At 65.9% G+C, this 26,764-nt stretch overlaps 2 protein-coding genes across 2 annotated transcripts; both read right to left on the reverse strand.

The window, feature by feature from the left end:
• Positions 1–5,783, reverse strand: LRRC47 (leucine rich repeat containing 47). The gene is made up of 7 exons (XM_084242562.1): positions 5,154–5,783; positions 3,485–3,886; positions 2,814–2,930; positions 2,113–2,228; positions 1,501–1,603; positions 1,213–1,302; positions 1–1,084 (listed from the first exon to the last, which is right to left on the reverse strand). Exons 1-7 carry the CDS (start codon positions 5,763–5,765, stop codon positions 848–850), a joined length of 1,677 nt encoding a protein of 558 aa, XP_084098688.1. The 5' UTR covers positions 5,766–5,783; the 3' UTR covers positions 1–847.
• A 2,781-nt stretch (positions 5,784–8,564) lies between these two features.
• CEP104 (centrosomal protein 104) lies at positions 8,565–25,696 on the reverse strand (the record flags this gene model as incomplete). Its single annotated transcript, XM_084244047.1, has 21 exons — positions 25,512–25,696; positions 24,786–24,959; positions 24,318–24,456; positions 23,640–23,702; positions 23,320–23,396; positions 21,843–22,011; positions 21,354–21,536; positions 21,001–21,120; positions 20,397–20,621; positions 18,840–19,037; positions 18,240–18,407; positions 17,886–18,059; positions 16,914–17,090; positions 13,018–13,224; positions 12,583–12,721; positions 11,567–11,633; positions 11,083–11,191; positions 9,913–10,051; positions 9,737–9,804; positions 9,240–9,330; positions 8,565–8,680 (listed from the first exon to the last, which is right to left on the reverse strand). The coding sequence occupies exons 1-21, from the start codon at positions 25,622–25,624 to the stop codon at positions 8,565–8,567; spliced, it is 2,916 nt and encodes a 971-aa protein (XP_084100173.1). The 5' UTR covers positions 25,625–25,696.
• Between the last annotated feature and the right edge of the window lie 1,068 nt (positions 25,697–26,764).

Here is a 26,764-nt window from a genome sequence, read left to right on the forward strand (position 1 = left end):
CTCACACACAACCAAGTTACACCAGGAGGGCCGGCGACAGGGCCACCAAGGCCCCGCTGGACGCACGCCCGCCCCCAGCACCGGCGGCTGCGCTGCCCGCTGTCACGTGTGCCCAGCAGCGTCCTGAGGGCTACCGCGGGGGCTCCCCGGACAGCGTCCGCTCTCTGCACAGCACACCCGCCCGGCAGGGGCACCGCGCGCAGCTCTCGGGAGGCGCCACAGACCACGGAGGGTGCCTCCCGCAGGCCGGCCAGACCCGGAACGATGAGGTCAGCAAGGCCCGGCGTCTCGGCGCCCGGGGGTGGGGGTGGGCGACTGTCCTGTGCTGCCGCCCGTGGGTGAGCCGGCAGCCGTAGCCGGAAACACTGAGAACCAAGCGTCCCCAGGAGCCTGTGTTTGGTGCCCGTCCCTCCCACCCCGCCCGCCAGCGCAGCTACCAGTGGCCGCTCGCGCCCACCAGCCCGGGAAGAAACGCCTCGCGTAGGAAGATGGCTTCCCGCAGGCTGAAGACACGCGGCGGCCCCCTGCTGCGGCCGGCGTGCGGCCCAAAGACGCTCCTTCAGGGCAGATGGCTGTGCGGCCTGTCCTCTCGCTTCCCTCTGAGGACCGACATGGTGTCTCCGCCCCGTGGAGTCATCTGCGGCGTCTCCGGCCCGCAGCACCTCCGGGCCGGCTGAGCTGGTGCTGGGCCCGCCTCCTAAGGAGCCGGGTGGGCTGGCGGGGGGCAGATGCGCGGGCACAGGTGGCACCTGGGTCGCCTTGCCAGACAAAGGGTGCCTCGAAAGTGACGCCGAGGCGCTAAGCATCTGTCAGGGCCCCGGGACAGGCGAGGCCCCGTGGCGGCTCGTCAGCGGATCACGGCCACGTGGGGGGCGGCCCCAGCCAGGTCGGTCCTGGACGGGTACACCACCTTCAGCTGCCCCTCCGTGTCCTCCACGCGGACCTGCTCCACCAGCAGGGGCGCAGGCTCCTCCCTGTCAGCACCTGGGTTGGGCCCCGGCCCCGGAGGTTGAGCAGAGGTGGCATCTGCCTCGGGGGCTGGGGGCGAGCCTTCCTCTGTGCTCCCGTTGAGTTCTGCCATTTTCTGCAAAAGAAAACCACGTTTTTGAGGAGCTGCGAGGTGCCCAGGCCAGGCGAACTGCTGCAGCCTGCTGCCCACCCCCACCCCCACCCCCTGTCCCAGCCGGAGCCCGAGGCCTGGGGGTCACTCACCAGAACGAGGGCGTCCATGACGTCTTTACACACTTGCAGGCTCGTAGCGCTTGTCACTTCCAAAAACAAATCACAAGTTGTCTTCTTAATCTTCAAAAAAATTAAAAAGGTTTCAGTAAACGCGGTGGTGAGAGGCGGACGTCGGTGGCACAGCGCCCACCCCGCCCGGACGTGCAGGCGAAGGGCCAGCTCGGGTCTAGGCCCTGCCCACGCGGGGGCCACTGTCCGCCGGGCGCAGCGGCAGGCCCGGCGTGGACACGCTGAGCTCAGGGCCTCGGCGCCACTGACCTTCGTCTTCTCGCTGTTGGTGATCGGCGGGAAGGAGATCACGTCGCCGTCTGCGTCCACGAGGCAGGGGAAGAGCTCCTCGCCATCCAGCAAGTGGAGGTACCTGGGGAAGGAGCCCCGGATCACAGGCACGACGACGGGAAGAGACACCTCGAGGGTCGACGGGACGGAAGTTCCTTATGATCGAGGGCTCGTGGGACCCGCCCGTGTGAAGCCTGAGCTGGGTGGGTGGCAAATGGTGGCCCAAGTGGGGGGTCCGAGGGCCTTCGTGTCTGAGCCCATGAGACCACGCATCCTCTGACCGCTGGGGCATGTGGCACCCGGGGGCACCTCCTCCCGTGGGATGATGCCAGCCAGCACAGGAGATAGCAGCGCCCTGCACCCACTGGACTGACCGCAGGCGGAGGCCCCGCCTCTCTTTCCCGGCAGGGGACTGAGGTTTGGGCGACAAGGGGTGGCTTCACACCTGGAAGGAGAAGCCTTCCCGCTCCGCAGTTTAGGGCTTGCCTGGACGGTGCGTGGTAGCCGGGGGCAAAGCGCTGGGTCTCCACTCGGGCTGGCCCCGCAGTGCCCTCCGGACCCCGAGCCCACCCACGGCGGCCGGGCGCCCACCTGTGCAGGCCCGAGACGTTCTGCCTCTTCTTCTGCTTGCGGTGCTCCTCTGCCTCCAGCTGGAGCTGCCGCACCAGGTCCTGGGCTCGCACCTCCCTCCGCCCCAGCGGGACAATCTACGGGGACATGCACGTCAACACGTCGCGGGTGGCAGGAGCCTGGGCGCACGGGCCGGGCTGCTGCTAACGCGGCTCCAGTCCCAGGCTCCTCGGCAGGTGACCCAGAGCGACACAACTGCCCTTGGCAGTGACACGTGGGGCCAGAGGTCCCTCCGGGGACGCGAGCTCGTGGCGGGCTGAGCTCAACTGTCGACCCACGCAACACACAGCGTGTCCATGGCCCACAGAGGCTGAGGGGGGCGGGCCGCCAGCGGGAGCAGGTTGTGGGGTGCAGCCGGCACAGAGGGCCACCGCCCACGTGGGGGTCACTGGGGCACTGCACAGAATTCAGCAGACCGGGGCAGGACCAGCCCGAGCGGCCCACACCAGCCAGCCCCCAGAGGAGGGCTCGCCACCGGGGCAGAAGCCGCAGGCTCGGCGCAAAGAACGAGTCAGCGGAGGAGAGCGCTTTCGGACGGCCTCCCGCCGCCACACGCCCGCCCTCCCCGCGCCAGGGCCGAGCCGGCTTTAAATTGCTCGCCGCCGGCCTGGGCATCGCTGACGCCAGGAAGGTGGCACCGACCCGCGGGCGCCCGCGCTCACCGTGAGGTCCCGCGGCGGGCGGGCACTGTAGAGCAGGGGCCTCCGGACGGCGCCGAGGTCGTGGGTGGCGATGGTGGCCGCCGTCCTCCTCTCGCACAGGTCCTCGTGCAGCCTCGTCTGCAACAGGGGGCGCCAGCTGGGCAGGCCTGCACCGCGGCCCCCCCCCATATGGCCTCGCCCGCGCCACGCGGTTACTCCGTGGCGGCAGCTTCCCCAGCTGGTGAGCAGGCTCCTCTCTCCCTCTGGGACGCACGACTTGGACTGGGGAAGGCACCCCGCGCCCCACCCCCGCCCCGCCCCAGCTGGGGCTCCCGACACCCGGCAGCTCCCCCCACACCGCAGCCTCCCGCGCGGTCGTGCTCTCTGCTCTGAGTCTGGGGCTTCACGGCAAAATACTGGAAATTCGCCCGAACACCTCAGGGCCAAGTCACCGGGGAGCAGGCGCGCCTGTTCTCGCACAAAGCCACGCTGCAATTTACCACACCGCCCAGAAGGCCCGCCGCGCAGGGCGAAGTCCGAGGCGCTGTCCAGGCGAGGCCGAGCAGGAGGCACGGGATGGGCGCCCCCCGCCCCCGCCGCACACCCACCAAGCCCGGGGGAGTCCGTGTGCGCAGAAGCGCCAGCACCGCGCCATGCCCTCCCAGAGTCCCCGGCCCGGGGCCCGGCAGTACCTGAGCGCTGAGGAAGCGCTTGAGCGCGTTCCCGGCCTGCAGGTCCATGCCCCTCACGACAGCGCCCACGAAGAATGGCCGGACGGCCTTGACCTCGGGGCTCACGCGGACGGTCAGCGGGGCGGGGTTCTCGGCCACATGCAGGACCCGCAGGAGGAGCCTGGCGGCGGCCTCCACCTCACCCTCACCCTCGCCGCTCTCCTGCCTCTTGCGCTCCCGCCGCTGCTTGCGGCCCCCGGCGCGCAGGTACTCCAGGATGGGCCTGGTCCGGCAGCCGCTCACCATCTTCTCCAGGCGCTTGTCCCGCAGCCTGTTCCCCCGGAAGTTGACCTCCTTGAGCTTGGGGCAGTCGGCCAGCTCCGCGGGGATCTCGCTCAGCTGGTTATTGGCGAGGTCCAGCATCTGGGGGAGACCCAGGACACGTCAGAATGCAGCCTAGGGTCTCCTAGGGCACAGCTGCCACTCCCCGGGCCCCCGCTGCCTGCCATCGCCACAACCCCTCGGCGCGCAGCCACCTGCGCTGTCCCCTTCAAGGCGGTGGACACTGTCTCCCTCCCCTGGACTCCCGTGCACAGCGGGGTGGCAGGGATGAGGACAGCCCAGCCACAAGCTAAGCGCCCCTCTAGGTGGGGGCTGGTCCACAGGTGGGGCAAAGGCGCAGGGAGGAGGGTGGCCCGGCTAGGGGCAGCTCCAGCAGCAAGACTTCAGGGCTGGATGACCCCTCCCTGCGCACAGGCATCCACTCCGGCTGGGGACAGGGAGGCAGGCCCCTGCTGTGCTGTCTGCACCACAGAGACAAGAAACTCTCGGCCCACGTGAAAGAACCTTCCATCACGAGTGGGGATCCGGCCTCCTCCCAAGACCCGTGGTCACGATCAGCACCACCGAAGGCACAGAGCCAGCAGAGGGGCCACCTTCCAAGGCCGGGGACTTCTGAGGCAGGGGTGGCAGGAGGCACACGCAGGGGGGAGATGCCTCTGCTCGGGCGGGCACACAGGACAGCTGATTTGGAGTCTCACAAGCCCCAGTTATGAAAGGGATCTAGAGCCTCCATCTCGCGCCTTGATGTACCCCCGCATGGACAAGCATTCGGGCCGGAGCCACCATGCCTTGAGGGCAAATGCCACCACAAACAAACACGCCGTTTTATTGCTTAAAAGCACCTAAACTCCAGACCAGGAGAAACACAGGACTAGTCTCGCGCTCAACAACACCAGCCCCGCAGCACTGGGGCCTCAAGACCCCACGCAGGCCCAGATGGCGAGGGTCTAAGGGGAACCCAAATTACTGTCTATTGGGGCGACCCCCTGGCCTTCCTGAAAACCCAACAACACGTTAAGTGAAACATCCCCACGGTGGCCTCCTCATGCCAGCTCCGCTCACGTCAAGTCTCCCTGTCTGGGTGTGCCCGGGACCCCAGGTTCAGTCCTTTCACAAACACGTGGAGACAGACCAGGAGCGGCCCGGATCCCTGCTCTGGACCTGCCTCGGACCCGAGGGAGAAGCTCGCGGAGACCGAACGGCGTCTTAGGCCTTCAAGTCCGGCCGCGAACCCGGGGAAGGCGACCCGAGCCGCCGCCCCAGCCCACAGGAGCGTCCGGGGCCGGCGCGCCCTCCCGCCGCCACGGGGGCCGGGCCCCGCCCCGCCCCGCCCCGCGGCCCCACTGACCTTGAGCGAGGGCAGGTGGGCGATGTCGGGGCTGAGCTCCCGGAGGCAGTTGTCGGCCGCCGCCAGCTCGCTGAGCAGGGGCAGGGCGCCGGGCCCGAAGAGCGCGGCCGGGAAGGCGTGCAGCCGGTTGCCGGTGAGGTTGAGCGTCTGCAGGCGCGGGGCGCAGCGCGCCAGGTCGGCGGGCAGCTCGCGCAGCCGGTTGCCGCTGAGGTTGAGGCTCTGCAGCTGCGGGAGGCCCGGCGGCTCGGCGGGGCCCAGGCCGCGGCCCGGCGGCAGCTCCTCCAGCGCGTTGCCCGACAGGTCGAGCACGCGCAGCGCGGGCAGCGGCCCCAGCTCGGGGCTCAGGCCGGGCCCCAGCGCGTTGCGCCGCAGCACCAGGCTCTGCAGCCGCGGGAGGCCCCGCGCCAGGCCCGGGCCCGGCTCGCGCAGGCTGCCGCAGCCGCTCACCTCCAGGTAGTGCAGGAGCGGCAGCGTGAAGAGCCGCGGCGGCAGGCGCCCGCCCGCCGCCCGCACCCGCTCCTCCAGCGCGGGCCCCGTCAGGAGCAGCTCCCGCCGCCGCTCCCGCTCCGCCAGCTCCAGCTCGGGCCAGGCCTCGGGCGCCGCGGCCGCCATGGCACCGCCGCTCCCGCCGCCGCGCGCGGCGCGCTCGGGCAGCGTCACTTCCGGCCACGCCCGGAAGACGCCACCGAGACGCCGCTCGGCGCCAGAGCGTCGCCACCTGAACCACGGAGAGGGGCGCTCTCCCCGCCGGCGGGCCGCGCCTGCGCGCGCCCTCCCGCCGCCCCCGGGCCTGGGCCCCGGCGCTCCAGGCTGGGGGCGCCGCTGTGTGCCCCCCAGGAGCCCCGCGGGCTCCCCATCTTCAGGTCGAAGCAGCCGGGCATTTTACCAGCAACCAGCGGCCTATCTGGGGAGGGCGCCGCCGTGGGCGGGGACCCGCGGGGGGGTGACCCGGGGGCGTGACCCGCAGGGACGGGGGGGGGGTGTGGGGGGGGTGGGGGGGAGGGAGGCGCCCCCAAGTCGCCGGCGGCCCTTGATGGTCTTCAAGGAAAGCGACGAGGCCCGCGGGGAGCCCCGCGTCGTCTCCGCCGCTCGGGCGAGCTCGCCCCGGGCCCTGAGCAGCGGCCACCGCACCGCCTAGAGCCCGTCCCGCGCCCGAGGTGAGGACGGAGAGAGACCCGCGTTGGAACACGAAACGGGGGCCGCCCCGGGGCGCGGCGGCCGAGCGCTGGGCGGGGAAGCTGCCCGCGGCCTCTAAACCGTCGGTTCGATCCCCGCTGCTCCCCGGCCCCTGGAGGAGGGTCCCCCATGGCGCGCAGACCCCTCCTGCCGCCCGCTGCTCCCCTCAGCAGTGTCCTTCGGTCCTTCTGCCTGCTCTGCTCCCCGCTCGGGCTCTGGGGGATCCTCTCGCCCTCCCGCGCTTCTGACTGTGCCCAGCGCTGGTATAAACAAAACAAACAAACAAACAAGCAACATGCCTCTATAAAAAAAAGCATTAAATAGTCACCAATTTTCACTGAAAGTATTCACATCTGTTCCCTAACGGCAAGGTTACAGACGCAGTTCTTTTAAATTAGATCATTTAATAGGCTGTTTTAAAATACGAAAATAATAGAAATAAATATTGTTAAACATCCACGTTTATGAGTGAAAGTTCAGTTACTAATTACAGCTCCAAATCTAGACACTTCTTCGTGAGTGGCCAAGCGGTGTCACAGTTCCTTTGAAATTTTTCACCCTTTATTCTCTGTCCCTTGAAGCGTGTAACTGTGGAGCCCTCCACGGCCTCCCTCCTCCTCGGAATCGTTTCAACATAAACACGTGATTCTTCTGTAGCCAAGATTACATTGTTTTAAATGCACCCAATTTGTCAGTCGTTAAAAATTAAATAATCTTACAAATCTCTAAGTTAATATAGAAAACATCACATATTTATCTCTCTCACAAGCTTTGGGAGAAGAGCCGGGCATCATGGTTAACATCTCCTGTTCACACAGTGTCCGACCTGGGCTAGCGGTGCAGTCAGTACCTTTCCAAGCAGAAAGCATCGGCGGGTCCCCTCGGCACCCGCACGCCGCTCCGCCTGGTGAGCTTTGGTGAATCTTATCCTTCCCCGGTTTCTTGGGTCAACCATTTGAGGTGTTCGTTCACCAGAAATGGAGACGGGTTAGTGCAAACTCACAGTGCTACAGCACACCCAGCGCACGTGCCTCGGCAGCCATTAGTCTTTCTGAATTTTGTTGTCCCACCTGGCTGGGATTTAAAGGTGTGTGTCCGTGCAGTGCCGGGCGCAGGGCTCATCCACTCCACGCGTCGCTGGCTGGCACTTGGGGTGGCGCGGGCAGGCCCACCCTCTTGGGCTCTCCCATCGACTTGGCTGTGGGGAGCACAGGCCCCTCTTTGGGGCGGGGGTTTTGTATCCGGATTTCAGGCCAATGAGCTCTTTCCTCACTGCCGCCCACTGGGGAGCAGACTGACCTGTTTCCCTGGGACTGGAGGGCTGGCCGGGGTCCTGAGGTTGGCTTTTGTCACGTTTTGGTGTTTTAAGCACGGACAAAGTGTCAGAGCAAAGCAAACTCTCAATTCCACGGACATGCGGGCTCAAGAGGGAGGTGCGGCCGACCAGGCCGCTGGCATCACTGGCTCCGGGGGAAGGCTAACCGAGGCAGGCGAGAACGCGCGGGCTCACCTTGGGCTGAGAAGTGGCTGCTCGGATGACGCAGAGGCGGGAGCCAGCGTCACCAGCAGGAAGGTCATTTCATCATTTATTTGTAAGAACGTCACGTGTGTAAAGGGTGGAAGCTCCCTGAGGAAAGGCTGCGGAGCGAGGCCCTGTGAGCCTCTGCCCACCTGGACGCGGAGTGGTAGCGGGCGCTGTGGCAGGCGTCTGGGGAGGGCGTGAGGGGGCAACCCTCTATCTCCTGTGCAGGTGGAAGCAGGCTCGACTGAGGCCGTCCCGCCAGGCCTAGTGCACAGTGCCTGTGGGGACAGGCACGGGGAGACATGCTACCCCACTCCTGTCCCCTCATGGCCAGGGGCACGTCTGGTGGGTCTACACCATGGAGACAGTGTGCCAGAGCCTGCAGGGACGCTCTAGGGGGACCCCTTGGCCTTGTCAGCAGCCCCAGCAAGCTTGTGGGATGGACTCCAGTGTGCGCCACACAGAACCGTTTCCCTTCCGGGGTTGGACCCCGAGGCCCGAACAGGTGGGCAGCCTGGAGGCCGGAGGTGGGGCAGGCCGAGGTGGCTCTGGGAGGCGGGCTCTTGGTCAGCGATGCGCTCGGCCGCCACGTGAGGACAAATGTGGCCAGAGCCGCGGCGGTGGGGCCGGGGCGTGGGGTTGCCAGAGGTGGGCTCCGGATCGGGAGACGTGCTCAGCCCCCGAGGGGACAAAGGCCACGGCGGTGGGTCACGTCATCGCTTGGTCTGTGTCCGGCCGGAACTCTTATTCAGGCCTCCCTTTGGGGTGGGGATCTTGCTGCTGACCTTTGACCCTGAGGGCCCTGCTTTGGTCGCTGCCGGGCTTTTCCCTGCAGAGAGCACAGACACGGGACTTGGCGCTGCTGGCCTGGGCTCCCGGCACCACCCGGAGCGCAGAGCCCCGGCGAAGTCACCCCAAAGCGAAGCAGATGGACCACCGATGGACGGCCCAGCAGTGCCTCACCGCGCGCACCCGCCAGGGAGCCTGGTCAGAGTCCCTTTCTCACACGCCCCTACAAACAAGGGTGCCCCCGTCTCTGGGTCAGGAGCAACCTTCTAATGGAACTCGGCATTTCTGTGCCGTGTCCTGTCTGCGGGGAACAGCCCCCAGCAAGCGTTGCTTGGCCTGTGACCACGGCTGGGGGCCTGCAGGGGCCTCTGGTTTCTCCAGCTCCAAGCAGGTGCACAGAAGGACAGCAAGGCCTGGCTGTGCACCCAGACACCCCAAGTCTGGCTTGTCAGCTCTGCGCCCATAGTTGGGGAGCAGCCCTAGTTTGGTGCTGGTGAGAATTTCTGTCCCAGGACGAGCCACCTCGCTAAGGAAGCAGTGGGACAGGCCGGGGCATCCTGGGGCCACATGGACTGGAGGGAGCGAGCCCCTCGGCTTACCAGGTAGCGGCAGGGGCGCCCTGTGCAGCAGGTACGTCTTGCGCAGGTTCATGGTGCAGCCGGCGGGGCCCATCAGGTGAGCCTTCCACGCCTGGAATCAGGAGGCAGGCGCCACATCAGCCAGGGACCAGCACAGCCCGGGGGTTCCCCAACAAGTCATCTTGTACATGCCCCTCCCTGTGGCTACTTCTGAGCAACAGAAGATGGCAGATGGGTCAGGGGACCCCCGACTGGGCAGGGGCATGTGAGGGGTTGGGCCCCCCCCGGGCTCGGGGGTTAGGCCAACCGAAGCGGCAGGCCGTCGGGGGCGGGGCGGGGGCGGCCCATCTCACGGCAGGTGTCACGGCACGGCTGACACGGGGGAGCAGAGTATGGGGTGTGGGTATTCGGGGCCGTGTCCACTGCTGACAGTGGCCAGAGACCCCAGTGACCCGAGACTGACGTGCGCAGAGGCGGAGCCCACACGGGCCCCGGCGCCCCCGCCCAGAGGGGCTCACCTCCTCTCCCGGCGCGAAGTTCTCGTGGCACAGGGGGCAGCGGTTCGCCAGCTTCTCTGGTTTGGCAGCTGTATTGGTTTCAGGGAGACAAGACTGAGTGGCCGTGGAGACCCACACCTGGCAGCCCCGGGAGTGGGGGCAGTGGGTGCCGGGCGGGGGGCGGGCTGCACACTCACGGGTGCACTCCTTCATCTTGATGTGCCGGGGCAGCTCCTCCTTCGGGACGGCCTCGCTGCAGCGGTAGCACTTGCTGAAGTCATCCTTCCGGTCGCACTCCGTCAGCAGGTGCTCTGTCAGGCTGGCGATCTCCACCACCTGGGCGGCGGGCGCGGGGCGGAGCAGGCGGCTGAGGGCAGCGGATGCAGCAGGGGGCCCACCTCTCCCCCACTGCTACTGTGCCCACGGCTCAGGTCTGCCAGGGGCCCCTCGCCCGCGGCCCGTGACCTGAGTAGCCAGCAGCCATCTCTGGCGCTGCCTGGCCTGTGTGAGGTCAGGACTGCCTGGCGGTGCCTAGGGGACCTGGGTGCCCAGACCCTGGCTCCCTGCTGGGAAGGGCTGAGCAGGTAGGGTTGTGGGAGGCTGGGCGTCTCTGGCTGCTTTGGCAGGAGCCACTGGCTGGCGCCTGTGCCTCCACATTCAGGCTGCTGCACACCCCAGGGAGGGCAGGCACAGACCAGGGCCTGGGGTCTGCATGGCCAGGTCCAGGGATGTGGTCCGCTCCTCCAGAGGGTCCCGGAGTGGACCAGGGTCACGCTTGCCCCCTTAGTCTACTGCTTTATCGGGAGGCCTGTTCAGCCAGGACACTGGAACAGGGTTGGGGTGAGTATCGTGAACAGGCCGAGAAACACCCCCTTGAAGAGGATCACCTAGTCGGGAACGCGGGGCAGTGTGTCCATCCCTCGAGACCCTCAGACATGGACAGGCGAGGGGAGGGGGTGGGGGATGCCGTGGCCTGCCGCGGGCCTGCACTCCACAAGGGGCATGTCTGGTGCCGGGACCCAGACAGGCGTCTGCAGCGACATTGGCTATGGCAGCCTCACGCTGACCAGCCCCAAACCCTCGTGGCTAAAGGGCTGGCCAGGCAGTGGCGCCCCCACATTGGGTGCCCAGGTTAGGGGGGCAGCACCCTACGTGTCGGCGCGGGCGGCATGCCAGGATGGCGGTGGCCGCTCAGTCAAGTCTCCTTGTGCTAGTCCCTGAGCTGGACGTGTGGTTGTGTGTAGGGCGGTGTTATGCCCCACAAACAGGAAAGTCAGCCCCAAACGACGGGCACTATGCACTCAATTGCCTGCCCAGGGCATCTCCTCCGCCACCGAGGCCCACGCATGGTGGCCACCCAAACTGACCTGTTTGCAGTGGTCACAGCGGGTCAGCATGAGGCAGTGCTTCCAGTAGTGCAGGTCCAGGCCCTCCTCTGTGAAGGCTTCGCTCCTCTCCCCGCAGAAGATGCACAGGCTGGAGAGATGGGGGGAGACAGGGAGGTCAGAGGCCTCAGGCCCGGGGCGGCCTTCCTCCAGGGTGGGCTGAGGTGCCCTAAGGCGCAGCCTCACCCTGTGGGTGTCTGAGCTCGGCCAGCTCGGGCCTCAGCCCTAACTGCAGCCCCACAGAGAGGGTGTCGTACCCAAGGCGGATCCTCCACTCCCGGCAGCAGGAGCAGGCGGCAGGCGTGTCATCCCGCCCCCGCCACGATCTAGACCAGGTGAGGACCTTGGGCGAGAGGATCACGGGTCGGAAGGGGCTTTCCTAGTTTAGAAAGTAACCGAGAGGGACTGTGGGCAGCGGGTAGGGGGCAGCTCTGGCTCCCAGCAGGCCTGGGCAGCAGCGACTCACTTGTCCAGGTAGTGATTATCTAGCACTTCCGGTGCGCTGGGCGGGGCTGCTTTCCTTCCTTGAGCATCTGGAAAAAAGGAGGTGGGGAGCGCGGGCCGGTGAGCCTCTGGAGACCCTCCCCGAGGGCACAGCGCACCAGCCCGGCAGCCCCTCAAGACCCACCTGGATGCGCGGACTTCACCACCCTGCCGTCTTCCACCTAAGACAGAAAAATGGGAAAATGAGTGACATGCGGTTGCAGCGGGAGCAAGGTTCGCCCCAGGATGCATGTGGACCCTGAAAGGGTTTAGTTCTAGGATTTCGACAAACAGACGCGACTCTGGAAGGGCTGTGGCGAGGCGGGGGGTCACCTGCAGCCCCTTCTCACAGCCCCTCCCCCCCAAACCCCCAGGCCCCTCCTCCAGGTCTTCCCCCACCTCAGTGCCCGTCCTGTTCTGGGGGCTCGGCTGCCCTATGCACCCCTACCTGGCTCACAGGTTGGGGCTTCCCCAGAATCTGGGGCTTCTCCAGGTCCCACGCCCCCTTGTCCGGGCCACAGAAAGGCGCCGGCCCAGCCCCTCCATCCCCACCTGTCGCCCGACACCAGTGCCGGGGACACGGGGCCGAGGGCACGTGGCGGCCCTGCGCGGGCCCACCCCGTCCGCCCTGGCGCTCCCCAGCTTATGACCGGGAGCCACACGTGAGCTCTCCAGACCGGCGCCGGTGCGCAGAGGCTGGCCCGCACGGCCGTCCGACGCTTATCCCTGGCTGGGCAGTGGCCGGGCGTCCGTCTAACTGAAGATTTGTTACTGGTGTGACGAAAGCAAATGCCAATTCTGACCGCACTGAAGCAAAACGTTACTCCAGAAACCAGAATTTCTCGTTATTACACTTGATCTCAAAGGCCGTGTTGTGTAATGCCCACAGCACGTGCTCAGGCCCAGCTGGCCAGCAGCGCCTGCCGCGTGGCCTGCGGCCCATCTAGGGTCAGTCCCTTCCATCTACCGCCAGTTGACTCAGAAGCGACGGCCGCGCACACAGCCCTGGGGGTGGGGGCTGGGCTCCAACCTGGGCTCCGGCCTGCGTCTCCTTCAGCGCCGCCAGCTGCCCCTGCAAGGCCTTCATTTCTGCTCGCTTCCGTTTTTCTGCTTCTTCCGTGGCCGCCTTTTTCTGTGCCTGGTGGGAAAATTATGTCCCATTAGGACAGCTCTTTAGGGATTGGGAGCCAAATCCCTGCGTGGGCCACGGCGGTGGCACAGTCTGCCCCCGGCCGCACCCGCACTGTCCAGCTTTGGACCAGGGCTCAGATGAAACCGCCTGTTCAGTGTTTGCTCATCAGAGAACTGGTCGTCCTGGGGGGCCCGCGCCCACAGGCTCCCGGGGGAGAGCAGGCCACCCCGGGCCCAGGACGGTCCTTTACCCACGCCCCCCAGAGCCAGCATGGGGGCCTCGACCCTCGCACCGCGACTCACCCTGACCTCGGCCTCAGTAGGCCTGCCATCTATCCTCGCAAACCCCTCGAAGATGGTCTTGTAGAGGACGTTCTTGCGCGTGCTGGCGTCCTCCGGGGGCAGGTAGTCAAGCACGGAGGCCCGGTGCTGCCTGTACATGTCCAGGATGATCCTGACCGCCGTCTCCCGCACCTCGAACACACGGTGCTCCAGGGCGCTGGCTGCGAACTGGGGGTGGGGGGTGGGGGGCGCATTATGACTCTCGAAGGAACAACGTGACAGAGATCACGAACGTTATAAAGATGTGAAAACTAAGAAGACACAGAATCCCCGCGAGCTCAAAGGCCATCCCAGCTCGCGTGTGTGCGCGCGCGCGCGCACACACACACACACACACACACACACACGACGCTGTCGGAGGGCGGGCCCTTCTCAGCAGCGGCGGGCCTCGTTGCCTCTGTCCTCCACAGCTTCGCAGACACTATGAAACGCCCCAAACGCGGGGCGCCTTGGGAGGTGAGGCCACCGTCAGGAGAGGGACCCCTCACCGTCCCCACCCCGGCTTGACGGTGACTGGGCTCCAGAGTGTTTAATAAACAAAGCAAGTGCGCCAGCCCGCGGGGGCGGTCTCCTCAAGTGCTGAGTGCTCCTGCCGGGTGGTGGCCCTGTGTGCAGGGTGTGTGTGCATGTGGTGAGCCGTGTGGGCGTGTGCATGTACATGTGGTGAGCAGCGTGCACACGTATGCATGAGGTGAGCCGTGTGGGCGTGTGCATGTACATGTGGTGAGCAGCGTGCACACGTATGCATGAGGTGAGCCGTGTGGGCGTGTGCATGTACATGTGGTGAGCCGCGTGCACACGTGTGCATGTGGGGAGCTGTGTGTGCATGCGGTGAGCTGTGTGAGGGCAGTGTGCACGCACGTGTGGCATATGAGGGCACACCTGGGGCGGCTCACAGCACCGTGGAGGAAAGGGGAGGTGGATGCGGGGGCAGGGTGGCGGCAGCGGGTTGTACTTGGGAGGCGGCCGCAGGCTGTGGGGCGCCGTGCTAGAGCAGGTGCAGCTCAGGTGTGGGCCTGTCTGGGCCAGGAGGGCCGCTTTGGCCAACTCAGGAAGGAACTTCAGTCTGCAGAGTCAAAGGCAGGTTCTGGGAGCCAGGCGGGAGCCTGCGTGTGACCTGGGGGTGTTAAGGCAGCTGTCCAGAGCTGGGGGCGCAGGCAGGGCCTCAGTGGTGAGTGGGGGAGGGGGAGGCCCCCAGGAGCCAACAGAGCAGGTGAGGCGGTGGTGGCCTGGCTGGGGCAAGGCAGCGGTCCCGGGCAGGGTCTAGCCACACGCCCGCCACGGAACGGGCGGGGAGGGGGGCAGGTGGCCCAGCTGAGGCCCTGCACACATAGGAGCACGCGGAGCGGCAGGGCTGAGAAGCGGTCAGCGAAGGGTGGGAATGGAACTAGAACACGGGGAGTGGGGGCTTCCTGCCCCCACAGGGAGCACCGAGGGCGCCTCGGGAGGGGAGGCAGCGTCAGGAGAGGGTCCAGGTCACTCTGAACAGTGTGAGGTGGACGAGTCCGGCAGGACTGGGTGTGCACGGCAGAGGCGAGGCCGGTGCATGGCCCCGACAGGCTGAGCGAGCAGGGCAGGGCAGAGGCGCTGAGAGGGGAGAGGACGGGCGTGAGAGGGCAGGGGCCTGGGGAGCCAGGAAGCCCAGCGGAGCAAGTGTTGGGGGTTATTGCAGCGTCCACGTCAGACGTCTGAGTGAGAACAGGCCTGGGGAGAGCCTGCCGTGAGGCCGGAATGAGCGATGGCAGCCCGGGGCCAGGGTGGGTCGGGCCGCGGGTTGGGGAGGAGCCGTGTGGGCTCCCACAGCTCTGCCCGGAAGGGCGGGCAGGGGACGTGAGGGCCGCGCAGGCCCCGAGGGTGGGCACGCCTGCACAACCTGGCTTCCAGCACGGTGGAAGCACGGAGACGACTTGTTCTCCTTGCGCTGAAACTATCTCCCCACACGTGGTCCGGGATTGTTGTGTAGGGGGTGTCCTGCACCGCAACTCCAGCAGCAGTGGGGGGCTAGGGATGCTGAGGCCACCCCCACCAGCCAGCTTCGTCAGATCTAGGAGGTGTGCAGACCCCACTTGCCCTGACCCCCAAGTGCAAGCTCACAGGAGGGTGTGGCCTCCCAGACCCACCCCGCTGCAGCTCTGGCCTTGGCCCCAGGCTGGCGGGCGCCTAGCAGGCCGGGTGCCTGCCTTAGACTCGGGCCTTCCCAGTCGGGCTCCCCTCTGCTTCTGACGGACTGGGAAGGCCCGAGTCTGAGGTCCCAGGTCCCCCGAGGCTGCAGGATTTGCAGAGTGGACTGTAGGGTAAGTAAAGTATCAGGCTCTTCTGCCCTCCCGCCATTAAGCTTGATGGCGGGCACCTGGAGTGGGGTGTGGGCGTACGTAGGTGGGTCTGTAACAGGGGATCCTCAGGAAAGGGGGAGGTTCCAGGTTTCCTGCCCCACCCAAGGGAGGGTGGAGCTGGGCAGGGAGAGAAGAAGCTGAAGAGGAGACTGAGGAAGGAAGGAGCAGGATGGAGCCAGAAGGAGCCCTGGAGGAGGCACATGGAGCCTAGAGACACGTGAAGAAACTACACTTGCCTTGTGGTCGTGGACGGGGTGACACAGATGTGGGTGAGACCCGTGGGGAGGTGACCATGGTGGGTTTTATCTTGATGTTGACTTTGCTCTTTTCCCTCCAGACTCGTGTGGTTGTTTCTGACCCTTTTCTGTGGGTCCCCACTGGAAGGTGCTTAAGACTGTGGCAGGCTTTGGGGCCTTGCTCTGGGCCAATCCCATTTGGATGGACTTTTACCCACAAGGGGACGGGTCACTTTGGGTGTTTGATTTGAAGACTATATCCTTTGCCTTTCCTGTGTTGTTTCCTAATCGTATTAAAGTTCCTTTTTCATTAAAGTATCATACGTTTTGTGTTTATGAGGCGAATGGCAGAACCCATTTAGAGCAGGCAGGTTTGGGGGATTTGGGGTGCCCCTCTTCCCGCCCTGTAACAGGTATACCTGAGCTGAGACTGGGCTTTTAAGGTCGGCGTCACGGGGTCGCCAGCAGCAGAATGAGAGCAAGAGAACAAGCAAGAGAGCAGAAGAGAACCAGGAGAGACGCAGAGGCCCCAAGAGAACGCCAGGGAGCCCAGGAAGAGTGAAGACTTTGCCAGGGACTAGGAGGACCGCCGCGCCTGGTAAATCCCAATAAAAGCCTGAAAAGCCACCGAGGGCGCCAGCACTCCTGCTTCACCCGTCTGCCTGGTCACAGAGATCCTGCCCTCTGCCTTCCTGCCCCCACAGGACTCAGGCCTCTGGCTCAACACAGATTTGTGACAAAGGCGCCTGAGGCAGGGGCTGGTGGGGGGGGGGGGGCTGGGCACAGGGCCACTGCCTTCAAGGCTCCCGTCAGCAACCCCGGACTGGAGGGCGCCAGCCCCTCGGGCCTTCAGGGCGGCCCCAGCCCCTACTGACCCCAGCTCCTCTCCTCGCAACAGAGGCTGGGGTTGGGACTGGGAATTTCAACCCTCCACGGAAGCTGGTTTCCTGGGCAACCACTGCCCCGCAGGTTTCCCCAAAGTTAACCTCATTAACATAACAAGAGACACTTTTTCATAACACTCCCGCCCACTAATGGAATAAGCTGCGGGAACAGAATTTAACAAAGGCAGAAAGACCAGGGGGTCCTCACCTATTAGACGAAACAATCAAACAATCATCTCTCTCCAAAGCCATCCCCCTGCACACTCCACCCATGCTGCCCCATCCACCCCCCCTGCCGTTCACAAACCATCATCCACTCACCTACACCCCCCCCCCCCCAACAAAGCCTTGCTAGACAGACACCAGGCCCTGGGCGTGGAGGCGGCCGTGGCCCCAGCACTCACCTTCATCACGGCGTCCAGGGTGAAGCCGGAGCTGTCGGTGCCCAGGTCTTTCAGCAGCCGGGCCAGGAGGTCCATCTGACCCATCGCCAGGTGCGTGGAGGTGTTTGCTCTTAGCGGCTGCACCAAGTAAGAGGGAACGATTTGGAGAGACCTGACTTCCTTAAACAAGGCCATTTCCTGTAAAAACCAACAGGATTTGTTATCTCTTTACTGGAAAACGCTAGAGGCAACTTATTACAACTAAGCGTGACCCTCAAAGCAAACCCTGAGGAAAAAAACAGGGACAGAGGAAGGGCCGTGGCAAGCCCGACAACAGGGAGGCGGAAGGGCCGCCAGCAGAAGCCGAGGGGCGAGCCCCACCCGGGCTCCTGAGCTTTACAGAGCGCCGGGTGCAGGCCCTGAGCTGTCTTTTCTCAGGACTTCCTGGCCTCAGGAAAAAAGTTTTCCAATTTTTAAAATCCTAAAGAATGAGTTCTGCCGTGAGAGCTGCCACCCGGGGCTCCCCGGCCCACCTGCACGCGGAGACCGGCGGAGCGCCGGCAGGGGCAGGACTGGCACACGCTGGCCGTCAGGCGGGCGGCGCGGCTGTGACCTCCAGCAGAGGCCCCTCGGCTCTCCCGAGCGACTCGGACTCCACTCGGCTCAAAAACAAGCAGCGAAGGGCCGGCCCCAGGACTGATGCGGTGTGAGGCGCCCCGGCTGCCGGCCTGGCCTGGCCCGGCCCCTGCTGCCAAACCACGTCTCTTTCTCCCGTTCCCTCCCCCAGCAGCTCCCAAGCGAGAGGGGCCCGGGGCTCCTCGTCTGGAAGCGACACTCCCCAGAGAACCGGATGGCTCCGGGTCCTCCCCCGGCGCCACACACGCACCACACAGATGCTGTGAGAACTGGGAGGTCACGGGGCGGAGGGGGGTGTGGTGGGGGGTGGTGTTCAGCGTCCCGAGCGGGCACCGGCGGGCAGGACCCGACCTGTACCTCGATGAAGCGGGCGGCCAGGGCGCGGAGGCGCGCGGAGGAGTCGCCGGTCCTGGCGAGCAGCGCGGGCAGGGTCCGCTCCACGCAATGCGTCGTCTCCAGCTTGCTCAGCTTGTGCTTGGGGATGTACTGGGTGATGAGCATCTTCAGCAGCTTCAGAGACGCCTGAAAGACCTAAGGGAAGTGCACCCACAAGGGAGGCCGTCACAGGCCGGGCAGCGAGGCGGGTGTGCGGGGAGCTGCGTCAACGTCAGCAGGCTGCGAGGGCACCCCCTGGAGGCCCCACCCCGCCCCGGGCGCTGGGTGCCCAGTGCCACCAGGGCTGCTGTCTCCTGCCGCAGGCGTGGGACTCACCGGGGTGACGATGTCCGCGATGGCCCTTCTGACGAGGAACACGGCGGCTCGCAGGGCGCTCCTGAGGTCTTCCCGCGGGGCGCCCACAGGCTCCTCCGCCAGCCGCTTGTACAGGGCGAGCAGCGCGTCCTCGCGGAACGACCACGTCCTGGAGTAGGCCCCGGCCACCTGCCGAGGGCGACCCTTCACTGGGGCTCCGGCCCGCCCCACGCCAGCCCCCACACCAGCCCCCGCCTGGTTTGCTCCACGCGCACACAAGCCTCTGTCCCGACAAGGCTTCCGTGGAGTAGAGGCGGGCCTAGAGAAATCCCGCTCCTGCTGGGGAGACGGAAGGCCACGGTACAACGGGCCAGCACCGCAGCCCCGGGGAGCCCTGGAAACCGGGGCCTGTGGACGTGACCACAGGCTCTCGCTGGGGATGCTGCTCCGGACAGGTGCCGCGGGTCCCTTCCAGGCGCGGGGGACACTGGGGCGGGCCCAGACCCGAAGCCCACACCCGCGGGCCCATGTCCCGGCTCAGGGTCTGCCACCTCATGTGGTCAGTGACCCCCATGGCGCTTTCCCAGTGAGGGGGAGGGACGGCCAGGGGTGCCCGCTCACCAGGGCCTCGCCCAGCACCTCGACGGCAGGGCTGGCCTCCCGCCAGGCCTTCTCTGTCAGGGGCTCGGGCTCCCCCACCGCGCCTCTGGGCGCCTCGCTGGCCTCGGCCTCGCTCTTCTCTGGCTCCACGGGTGCTGCCGGTGGGGGCTGCTTGCGCGTGGCAGGAAGAGGCCGCTCATCGTAGGGCAGGGGCTCGGGCTGTGGGCGAGGAAGGGTGGGCGGCTACAGCACCCTGGGGGCCCAGCTGGACGCTGCCCACCGCAGGCCCCCTGCTCTGGACTCAAGGGTCTGACAGCCCTGTCTTCTGACGCCAGCACGGCCGGGTCGGGACTGACCTCTCCTTAGGCCGTCACAAGCAGTCGGGGTGCATGCCCTGGGGCCGTCTTTCTCTGGGGAGCCTCAGGGCTGGCAGCTTCCGGCCACTCGCCCATGATGCCAGCCGACACTGACCGAGCACCCACAGGCCCAGGCACTGAGCCCAGACGGACCCCGGCCTCCAAGGCCGATGCTCGCACGGGGAGACGGCACAGTGAGATGGGTGAGCGGGCAGCTTCCCGATGCGGTGGGGATGCCCTGCCCTGGTCTGGCGCGGGCCCCACGTGCTGGCAGAGGGGCGGCTGTGCATTCACATGGCACTCGTTGGGACACCGAGGATGCCCCGAGTGACAATCTGTTTCTCACGTTACTAAATTTACTGAATCATAAAGTCCCTCAAGACGCCATGCAGAGAAAAACCGGTATTTTAAATGGAAGCATAAGCCCAGCTTAGAGCAATGACTTCAGGATGAGGTGTCCAGGGCATTGGGACGTGTGGGGCCATGGTGGGCAGCAGACACCTGCTCGTGTACCCCAGGCTCCTGGTTGCAGGGATGCACCTGTGCCCCCTGGTGCCCCTCCTTCCTGCCCCCAGGCACTGCCACATAGACATGCAGACCAGAAGCTGCAGGGAGGTCCTGAGAAGCTCCTTGAGGCGGGCTTGTGACTAAGGCCACCAAGAGAAGGATGTTTGCTCAGAAGGGCCCATGCCCCTCTCCCCCCCAGCAGCCACACCGGCTGAAGTGGTGAGCCACGTGACAGTGGCTGGCCCCAATGTGAGGCAGAACAGCAGCATCCGGGCGGGGGAAACCAGGTTTCCATGGCGGAGCGCCTGGGTCAAACTGAGCCTGAAACCCACACAACTACTTAAGCCCCTCGTGAGTGCTAGCAGCCTAATAAGCGCAGCCACTGCACACGTGACTGGGACTGTGCTTCTGCCAAGGTGGTTCACGTGGGTGTTTCACAAACACACTCATCTGCTCCCGAAACGCCTCTAAACAGTGTCTATGCATGCGGGAGAGGAAAGCTGAGGTATGAAGCATAATTCGTGTCCAAGACCACCACTGGGGGCTGATGCGTGGCCGCCCAGCACGGCTGCCGCCCAGTGGGGCCTTGGGGCGGGCTGAGAGCAAGCTGACCTGGCCTGGGACGCGGCAGGAAGGGGCAGGCTGGTATATACCGCCCGGTCCTCGCCGTGTGTCTGCTGAGTACACTGCACACACCTGACCCCGAGCTGCCCACCTGGGTCCGGAGTGGGTGGTCTGCGGCAGGTGGTGGCTCTGCTGCGGCCCGCGGAGGAAACTCGTCTGGGGCATGCGCTGCGGGCTCTTCCTGAAGTAAAGGCTGGTCGAGCCGCCTTCCCAGTGCCTTGCCTTCCCGCGGGGGTGGCGACAGCGCCGGCTGCTGGAGGCGAGGGCTGCTGGGGTGTGCCAGGGGCTGCAAGGGCAAATCAGAAGGCCTTCGAATCTGGGGAAAAACGGGGCGTTCAGTTCCCAGTGTCATCGCCACAGCAGCCCTGCCCGCCTCGTGCCCGGCCAACCAGAGCTCAGAGAGCAGCCCCCAAGGGCCGCGGGTGCCCTGCAGATGCCTGCCTGTGGGCATGCGCACCCAGCAGGGGCCCTGGAGCGGGGATGGGGTGTACAGCAGCCCAAGCAGACTAAGGCTCAAAATGAGCACTGCCGCCCCCGCCTGCAGACGCAGTATGTCTGGCCTGTCATCGCCACTGTGGTCTATGCATGTGGGGCACGCGGCAGGTGTGGGGACATAAGGAACCCCGCCTGTCCCCTCCACCCAGACATGGCAGGGACACTGAGGCACAGAGGCTGTGGCCTGTCCCCGCTCGCACCTTTGGGCTGGCAGGGCCGTGGTCAGAGCTGAGCGTCCCCGTGAGCTTACCCACCCCCGGGTGCAGGGCCTTGGCCTCCGGTGACAAGGCTACGCTGTGGTTGGGTGGCAGTGGGGGCACCTCGAGGGTGCGGGCAGGGCTGTTGCCACCGGTTCACGGTCCCAACAGGAAACAGGCGCTGCATCCCCAGGCCTGGCTCGCCCCCTGCTTCCTTAGTGTGGGTCCCCTGCCGGCACCGGCCACACACCCCCACCTGGCCAGCACCCAGCTGAAGTGACCAGTGGACAGTCCTGGGCATCACAGAGGCTCGTGTGGGTGAGGGCCATACGAGCCCCCTAGGCTTTCCTCCCCACCAGCCCGGGCCCCGGCCCCGTGCCCACCAGCTCGGCGCCCACCAGGTCGTGCAGCTGCAGCTGCTGGTACACCTGGGCGCGGTAGCGCTCCATCTGCTGCTTCTTCTCCTTGGCCAGGTCGTAGTCCTCCTGCTCCACGGCGCAGCGCTTCTCCACCTCGTACCGGCCCAGACGCTCGCCCACCTGCAGTGCGACCCGCCAGCGGTTCAAAAGATGCATGCCGCCTGGCGGCCGGAAAACTAAAGGGCCGGAGCCCCTGCCCCGGCTGTGTCCACATCTAAAAAGCACCTCGAGTTCACGGTCATCTCACTTTCCTGCCACGCGTGCCCCCCACGGCCAAGGAGGACGCGAGTGTGCCGGGCTCTGCCCTGACACTCCCCAGCCTGGCACCAGACTGTGCTCAGCTCCCATGAACCCCCCCCACGCCTCTCCGCTTCAAGCATGTGGGGGTCCCACCTGGACGGCCCGGGAGGAGGTATTGGGGACCACCTTCTGCAGGTCAGCGATGGCCTGCTTCAGCTTCTTGGCGTGGTCGTAGCGCTCCTTCTGGACAGCTTCGTGCTTCCGCTCGTCCAGCCTGCGTATGATCTGCGCCACCTCGGGGTCCTGGTACATGTCGAAGGCCAGGTCGTCGAGTGGAGAGATGTAGTCAGACTTCCTGAGGAGGAGAAGCCAGCGCTTCAGACTGGCTCCACCCCTGTGGCTGCACGGTGGGCCGTGGAGACAGTCGGGAGGGGCCCCAGCCAGGCCTGATGGGGGAGCGTGCCCGGCCAGAGAAGACACAAGGGCAGGGGCATGGGGTACGGGCGGCAGGACCATGGCTCTTCTGGGCAGGCAGGTCTGTCTGACTGAGAAGCTGCGCCCTGACACTGGCTCCCCTGCGCCCCTGGGCGGCTGGGCCCTGGGTAGATGCGCTCACTCAGTCAGCGAGCACACGGCCTGCGTGTAGACTGTGCTGTTCTGGCCCACAGCATGCGCATGAGGTCAGCGCACATGGCGGCGACAGAGGGGGAGCCGCGTGCAAGCCCTGCAGGGCTCAGGAGAGTCCTTCCAGGAGCAGCACCGGCTCCCGCGTGCCTTCCCGCCTGCGGGGAGGTGTTGGCTCTCTCAGGGCAGCGGCTGCAACAGCAGCGCTGGCCACAAGACTGACCACGTGGCCCGGGCAGCTGTCAGAGCCCCGGGCCCCACCTGCGTCTCTAGGTGGTGACTGGCCAGCTTCGCCTCGACGTCTGCATATAAAGAGACGCTTTGATTAGAGCGTTACTTATCAAGAAGTCTAGCTGGCACATGTGTATAATCCAAAGTGCAACCGGACACAGGCCACGGCACCTCTCAGGCCCCCCATGGGGCAGGCGCCCGCAGCAGGGGCAGTGCCTGAGGAGCAGGCCCAGATCCTCGTTAGCCACTTTACCCGGATTATCTGTCCACTCGAGTCCAGGCGGCCTGAGTGCCTGGACACTAAACAGACCTCGTGTCTTTATCCAAAACCCCAAGACAGTGAATCTGTGTGGCGGGGAGGTGAATTCCCGGGCCAGCGGGGCGCCCCCTGGCGGCCACCAGCGGCACGGCGTGCCTCCTAACAGGCCTCAGACAAGCGCTGCTGCTCAGCACCAGAGGCAGGAGGCGCCACTACCCACGCGTGTAGGATCACATCAAGAGCCGCGTGTGGGCCAGCAAGAGGGTGGCGAGAGGGCACTGGGACTCCCTGCCAGATGCCACAGAGCGGAGCAACCTCGTGAAGGAAACACGCCGGGGAGGGGTGGGCTTGAGTGGTTGTGCTGGGGGAGAGGCCAGCGCGGGAGCTGCAGGAGCCGGGCCGTGGCCCTCAAGAGAGAACAGCTGGAGCTGAACCGGGGAGAAGCGCCTCAAGTCACCCGTGATTAGGAAAACTAGTGGGCATGAATCAACACTGTGGCGCAAGGGGCGGCGCGGACTGACCGCCCACGGGGAGGTGGGGAGGCCTTACGCGGAGCATGTCCCCTCCAGCGCCGGGTCCTCTGCGCTGCGCCCCAGGTAGTGGTCGATCAGCTTCTCCCTAGAGGTCTCGGGAGCAAATATTCTGCTCAGCATCTCAGAGGAAGAGAAGAACCCCAAAACTAGGGGTGACCTGACACCAAGCCCCCAGCCTTTGGGAGGGACGGCTGGGCTCTCCTGCGACAGCAGGGTGAGCACACGCACTGCCCCACGCACTGCCTGTGCGGCCGTGAGCCACCTGGAGAAAGGTCTGCAAGGAACCGTTTGCGGCAAAGCCAGAGAGCCCTTTGGAGTCGACCTCCCCGCACTTACGACGTGGCCTTCGTCTCCGAAATCCACCGGGTCCCCGATGATGTTAATCGCGACCAGGGCGACCTACGAGAGAGCCGAGCTGGCAGGTGGCCTAGCCCCTGGACCGCCCGCTGACCTGCTGGTGGCAGGCGGGAAGGGGTGTTAGCTGTAAGGGAGCACGCTAAGATACAGGACTAGCGGGTTTTGTAAGTCATGCACATAAACGGTGTAACGTGGAGCCAAAACACCACCTTGACGTTTAAAGATGCTACGACAGTAGCCAAAACCCTCCAGCTGGACTACGCCATGCACTGACCAGTGCTCTAGGGGCTACGGGGCACCTCCTGTGATCCTGGCAGATTGGGAGGTGAGGCCGAGACCCAAGTGAACGAGGCTCGTCTCTCAGGCCCGGGGTCTCGCCCTCCCTCCGAGGGTCCCTGCAGCCGGGGCCACGGAAGCGAGTTACCAGCGAGTGTGTGGGGGTTGGGGCAGAAAAGGCCCAGGTGCCATCGTCTGCTGCCCTGGGGGCCACCTCTGTGCCTGAGCTGGCTTACGACACGTCTGGTGGACCAGCCACATCCCAGTGCGGGGGCCACAGGTCCCTGAGGCTCCCAAGGGACAGTACTGCCCCAGAGGCCCTTAGCTGACACCCCGGAAGGAGACTCTGTGGAGGGGAGCAGAGCTGCAGAAGCCCCGCACCTGATTGTAGATGTTGTACTTGTTGACGTGGTTTTGGTGAAGGATCAGCTTCAGAAACTGCCCCACGGCGTCCACGTACACCGACTTCAGCTCGCGGGCGCGGCAGCCCGTCTTCTCGTTGTCACAGAGCGAGACGTAGCTGGAAGATAGGGCGGCACCTGTGTCGCATGGGAGTCCCACCGTGCCCTGGCCCCCCACCGGCAGGCTTAAAGGAAGGTCTTCTAAGCGGAGAAGATCTAAGGAGGCAGCCGGAGGCGAACCTGCCAGCCCACGTCGGTGCTGTTCCTGCCAAGCCGCGCGGGGCATAAGGATGTGGCTGCCAGGTCCCGGGGGAAGCCTGACACGCAGAGCCCCGAGAGAGGGGACTGTCACAGCCTGGGCCGGGGGACGCACAGCTCCTCACTGCCCCTCCCTGCCCGAGCGGGGCCCTGGGGGCCAGCGCCACCCCACACGGAGCTGTCCGCTCACCCGAGTCTTCGGAAGCGCTCTGCTTGGTAAGGAACGAAATACTCCGGCAGGCTCTCGCTCACATAGAACTCGATTTTGCTTGAGATCATATACTGGTGTGCCAGTAACTGCAGTTTCCTTATCCGACATCTCTCCACCATCTGAAGAACAATTTCTTGTGGAAATTGGCAAAACCTGAAAGCAAATACGTTTGCTTTTCCCGCCCGATCACATGACAACTATGGGGATTTCCAGATGTCAGCACGGCCTGGCTGCCGGCAGGTGTGTGGCCGCAGCCTTGTCAGCGGAGGATCTGCCATCCTGACAAGTGTGTTACCCGGATCACACACTGCATTCTGACAAAGCAAGCTCAAGAAAAGAAAACAATCGGGGGGCCTCCCTGGTGGCACAGCAGTTGAGCGCTGGGTAGCGAAGCTGCCCGCAGCCTCTGCAGTGCTGGTTCGATCCCCGGCTGCTCCCTGGCCACCGGAGGAGGGTCCCGCATGGCGCGCAGACCTCTCCTGCCGCCCGCTGCTCCCCTCAGCAGTGTCCTTCGTCAGTCTGCCTGTTCTACTCTCAGCTCTGTCTCTGGTGAATTCTCTCACCTTCCTGCGCCTCTGACTGTACCCAGTGCTTGTATAAATAAATCAATCAATCTCTAAAAAAAAAAAAACAATCCGGAGCTGGGGTGCAAGAAGCCCGCATGCTGTCAGCACCCTCCTCCCTCCGCCCCTGCCCCCAGCCCACCTCGGGGACCGCCACCCGCTGACGGTGGGCGCGTGGATCATGAGTTCCCGGGCGCTGAAGCCGTCCTCATGCCCAGATGAGCTGACGACCACAAATCCAATCTTGTGCGGCATCCTGCCTGCTGGGCTGTCAGGGCGGGGGAGGCCTTTGAAATGCCGAATCGTGGTCAGCCCCCTCCCCGCGGTCCTGCCTGTCCTCGATGCCCCTGTCGTTTCTGGACACACCCACACCCAGGCCAGCACTCCCGTCCCAGGAGCCCTGGACCACCCAGGCTGCTGCCATCCATGCCCTGCCCAAGCCAGGGGACGGGAGGAGGCTCCTGGCTCCCACCCGACAACCCTCACACTTTCAGCCCGAGCTCTACCGACCAGCCCACCCCTGCTGACGCCCCCATCCCGCCAGCGCTTCTCAGAGCGGGGTCTGCGACTCGCCGTCCTGCCTGGAAGACGGGCTCTAACTCAGGGCATCTACTACACAGACGAGCTGGCAGGTCTGAAGTTCTAAAAACCTGAGATGCCCGCGCGGGGCTCCCCTGGCAGGCCTTGCTCCCGGGCGCTCTCTTTCCAGCGCCGGGTGCCAGGACCCGGCTCAGCGCTCGGCTCGGGTTCGCGCCCGCACAAAACCTCTGATGTGGGTTTTGTCACCTCCACTCGGAGACGAGGAGCCCGCGCAGGGAAAGGCCGGCCAGGGCGGCCTGGGGGGCCGTCTCCGCCCGGCGGGCTCAGGCCTCTGACCTCGCCCGCCGCCCGGGTGTGGACCCCGAGGTCGGACCCCTGGCCCGGAGGGAGGCCCGACCGCGCGCGGGGTCGTCTCGGGAGGGCGGGGCCCGGTGCTGCTCGCAGCGCCCGCCCGGGCAGGGGAACGCCTGGCGCGGGGGGCGCGGCCCGGGGCGCGGGGCTGGGACTCGCTCCCTCGCGCCTGCAGCGCCCCGGGACGCGCGCGGGGCCCGGCGGCCCGTCCTCGGCCCCCGGCGCTCACCTGGGGGGCCCCGGCGCTGGGGGCTCGGGTCCTGGGGCCGCCGGGGCGGGGGCGCCAGTTCCCGCGGCGCCGGCCCCGGGAGCGCGGGGGGCAGAGCCCGGCCGGGGCCCCGGCCCCCCCGCCCCGCGCGGAGCCGCACCCCAGCAGCGCGGCTGTGCGGCCCCAGCCCGACGCCGCGGGCCCCCCTCGGCCGGGCCGGGCCGGGGGAGCCGGGTCGGGGGAGCGCCCCGGCCCTTCCGCGGCGCCCGGCTCGGAACGCGGCCGCGGTACCTCCT

Source organism: Talpa europaea (genome assembly GCF_964194135.1).
Source record: "Talpa europaea genome assembly, chromosome: 9".
NCBI classification, from domain to species: Eukaryota; Metazoa; Chordata; class Mammalia; order Eulipotyphla; family Talpidae; genus Talpa; species Talpa europaea.

Bases quoted from the DNA above. Each gene is read 5' to 3' on its own strand.
- LRRC47 (XM_084242562.1), bottom strand. From the start codon at position 5,765: ATGGCGGCCGCGGCGCCCGAGGCCTGGCCCGAGCTGGAGCTGGCGGAG. The intron at 2,229-2,813 runs GTGAGCGCGGGC...ATGTCCCCGTAG, and splicing joins GCCCGCCGCGGGACCTCACG to ATTGTCCCGCTGGGGCGGAG. The intron at 1,303-1,500 runs GTCAGTGGCGCC...ATTTTTTTGAAG, and splicing joins CCAACAGCGAGAAGACGAAG to ATTAAGAAGACAACTTGTGA.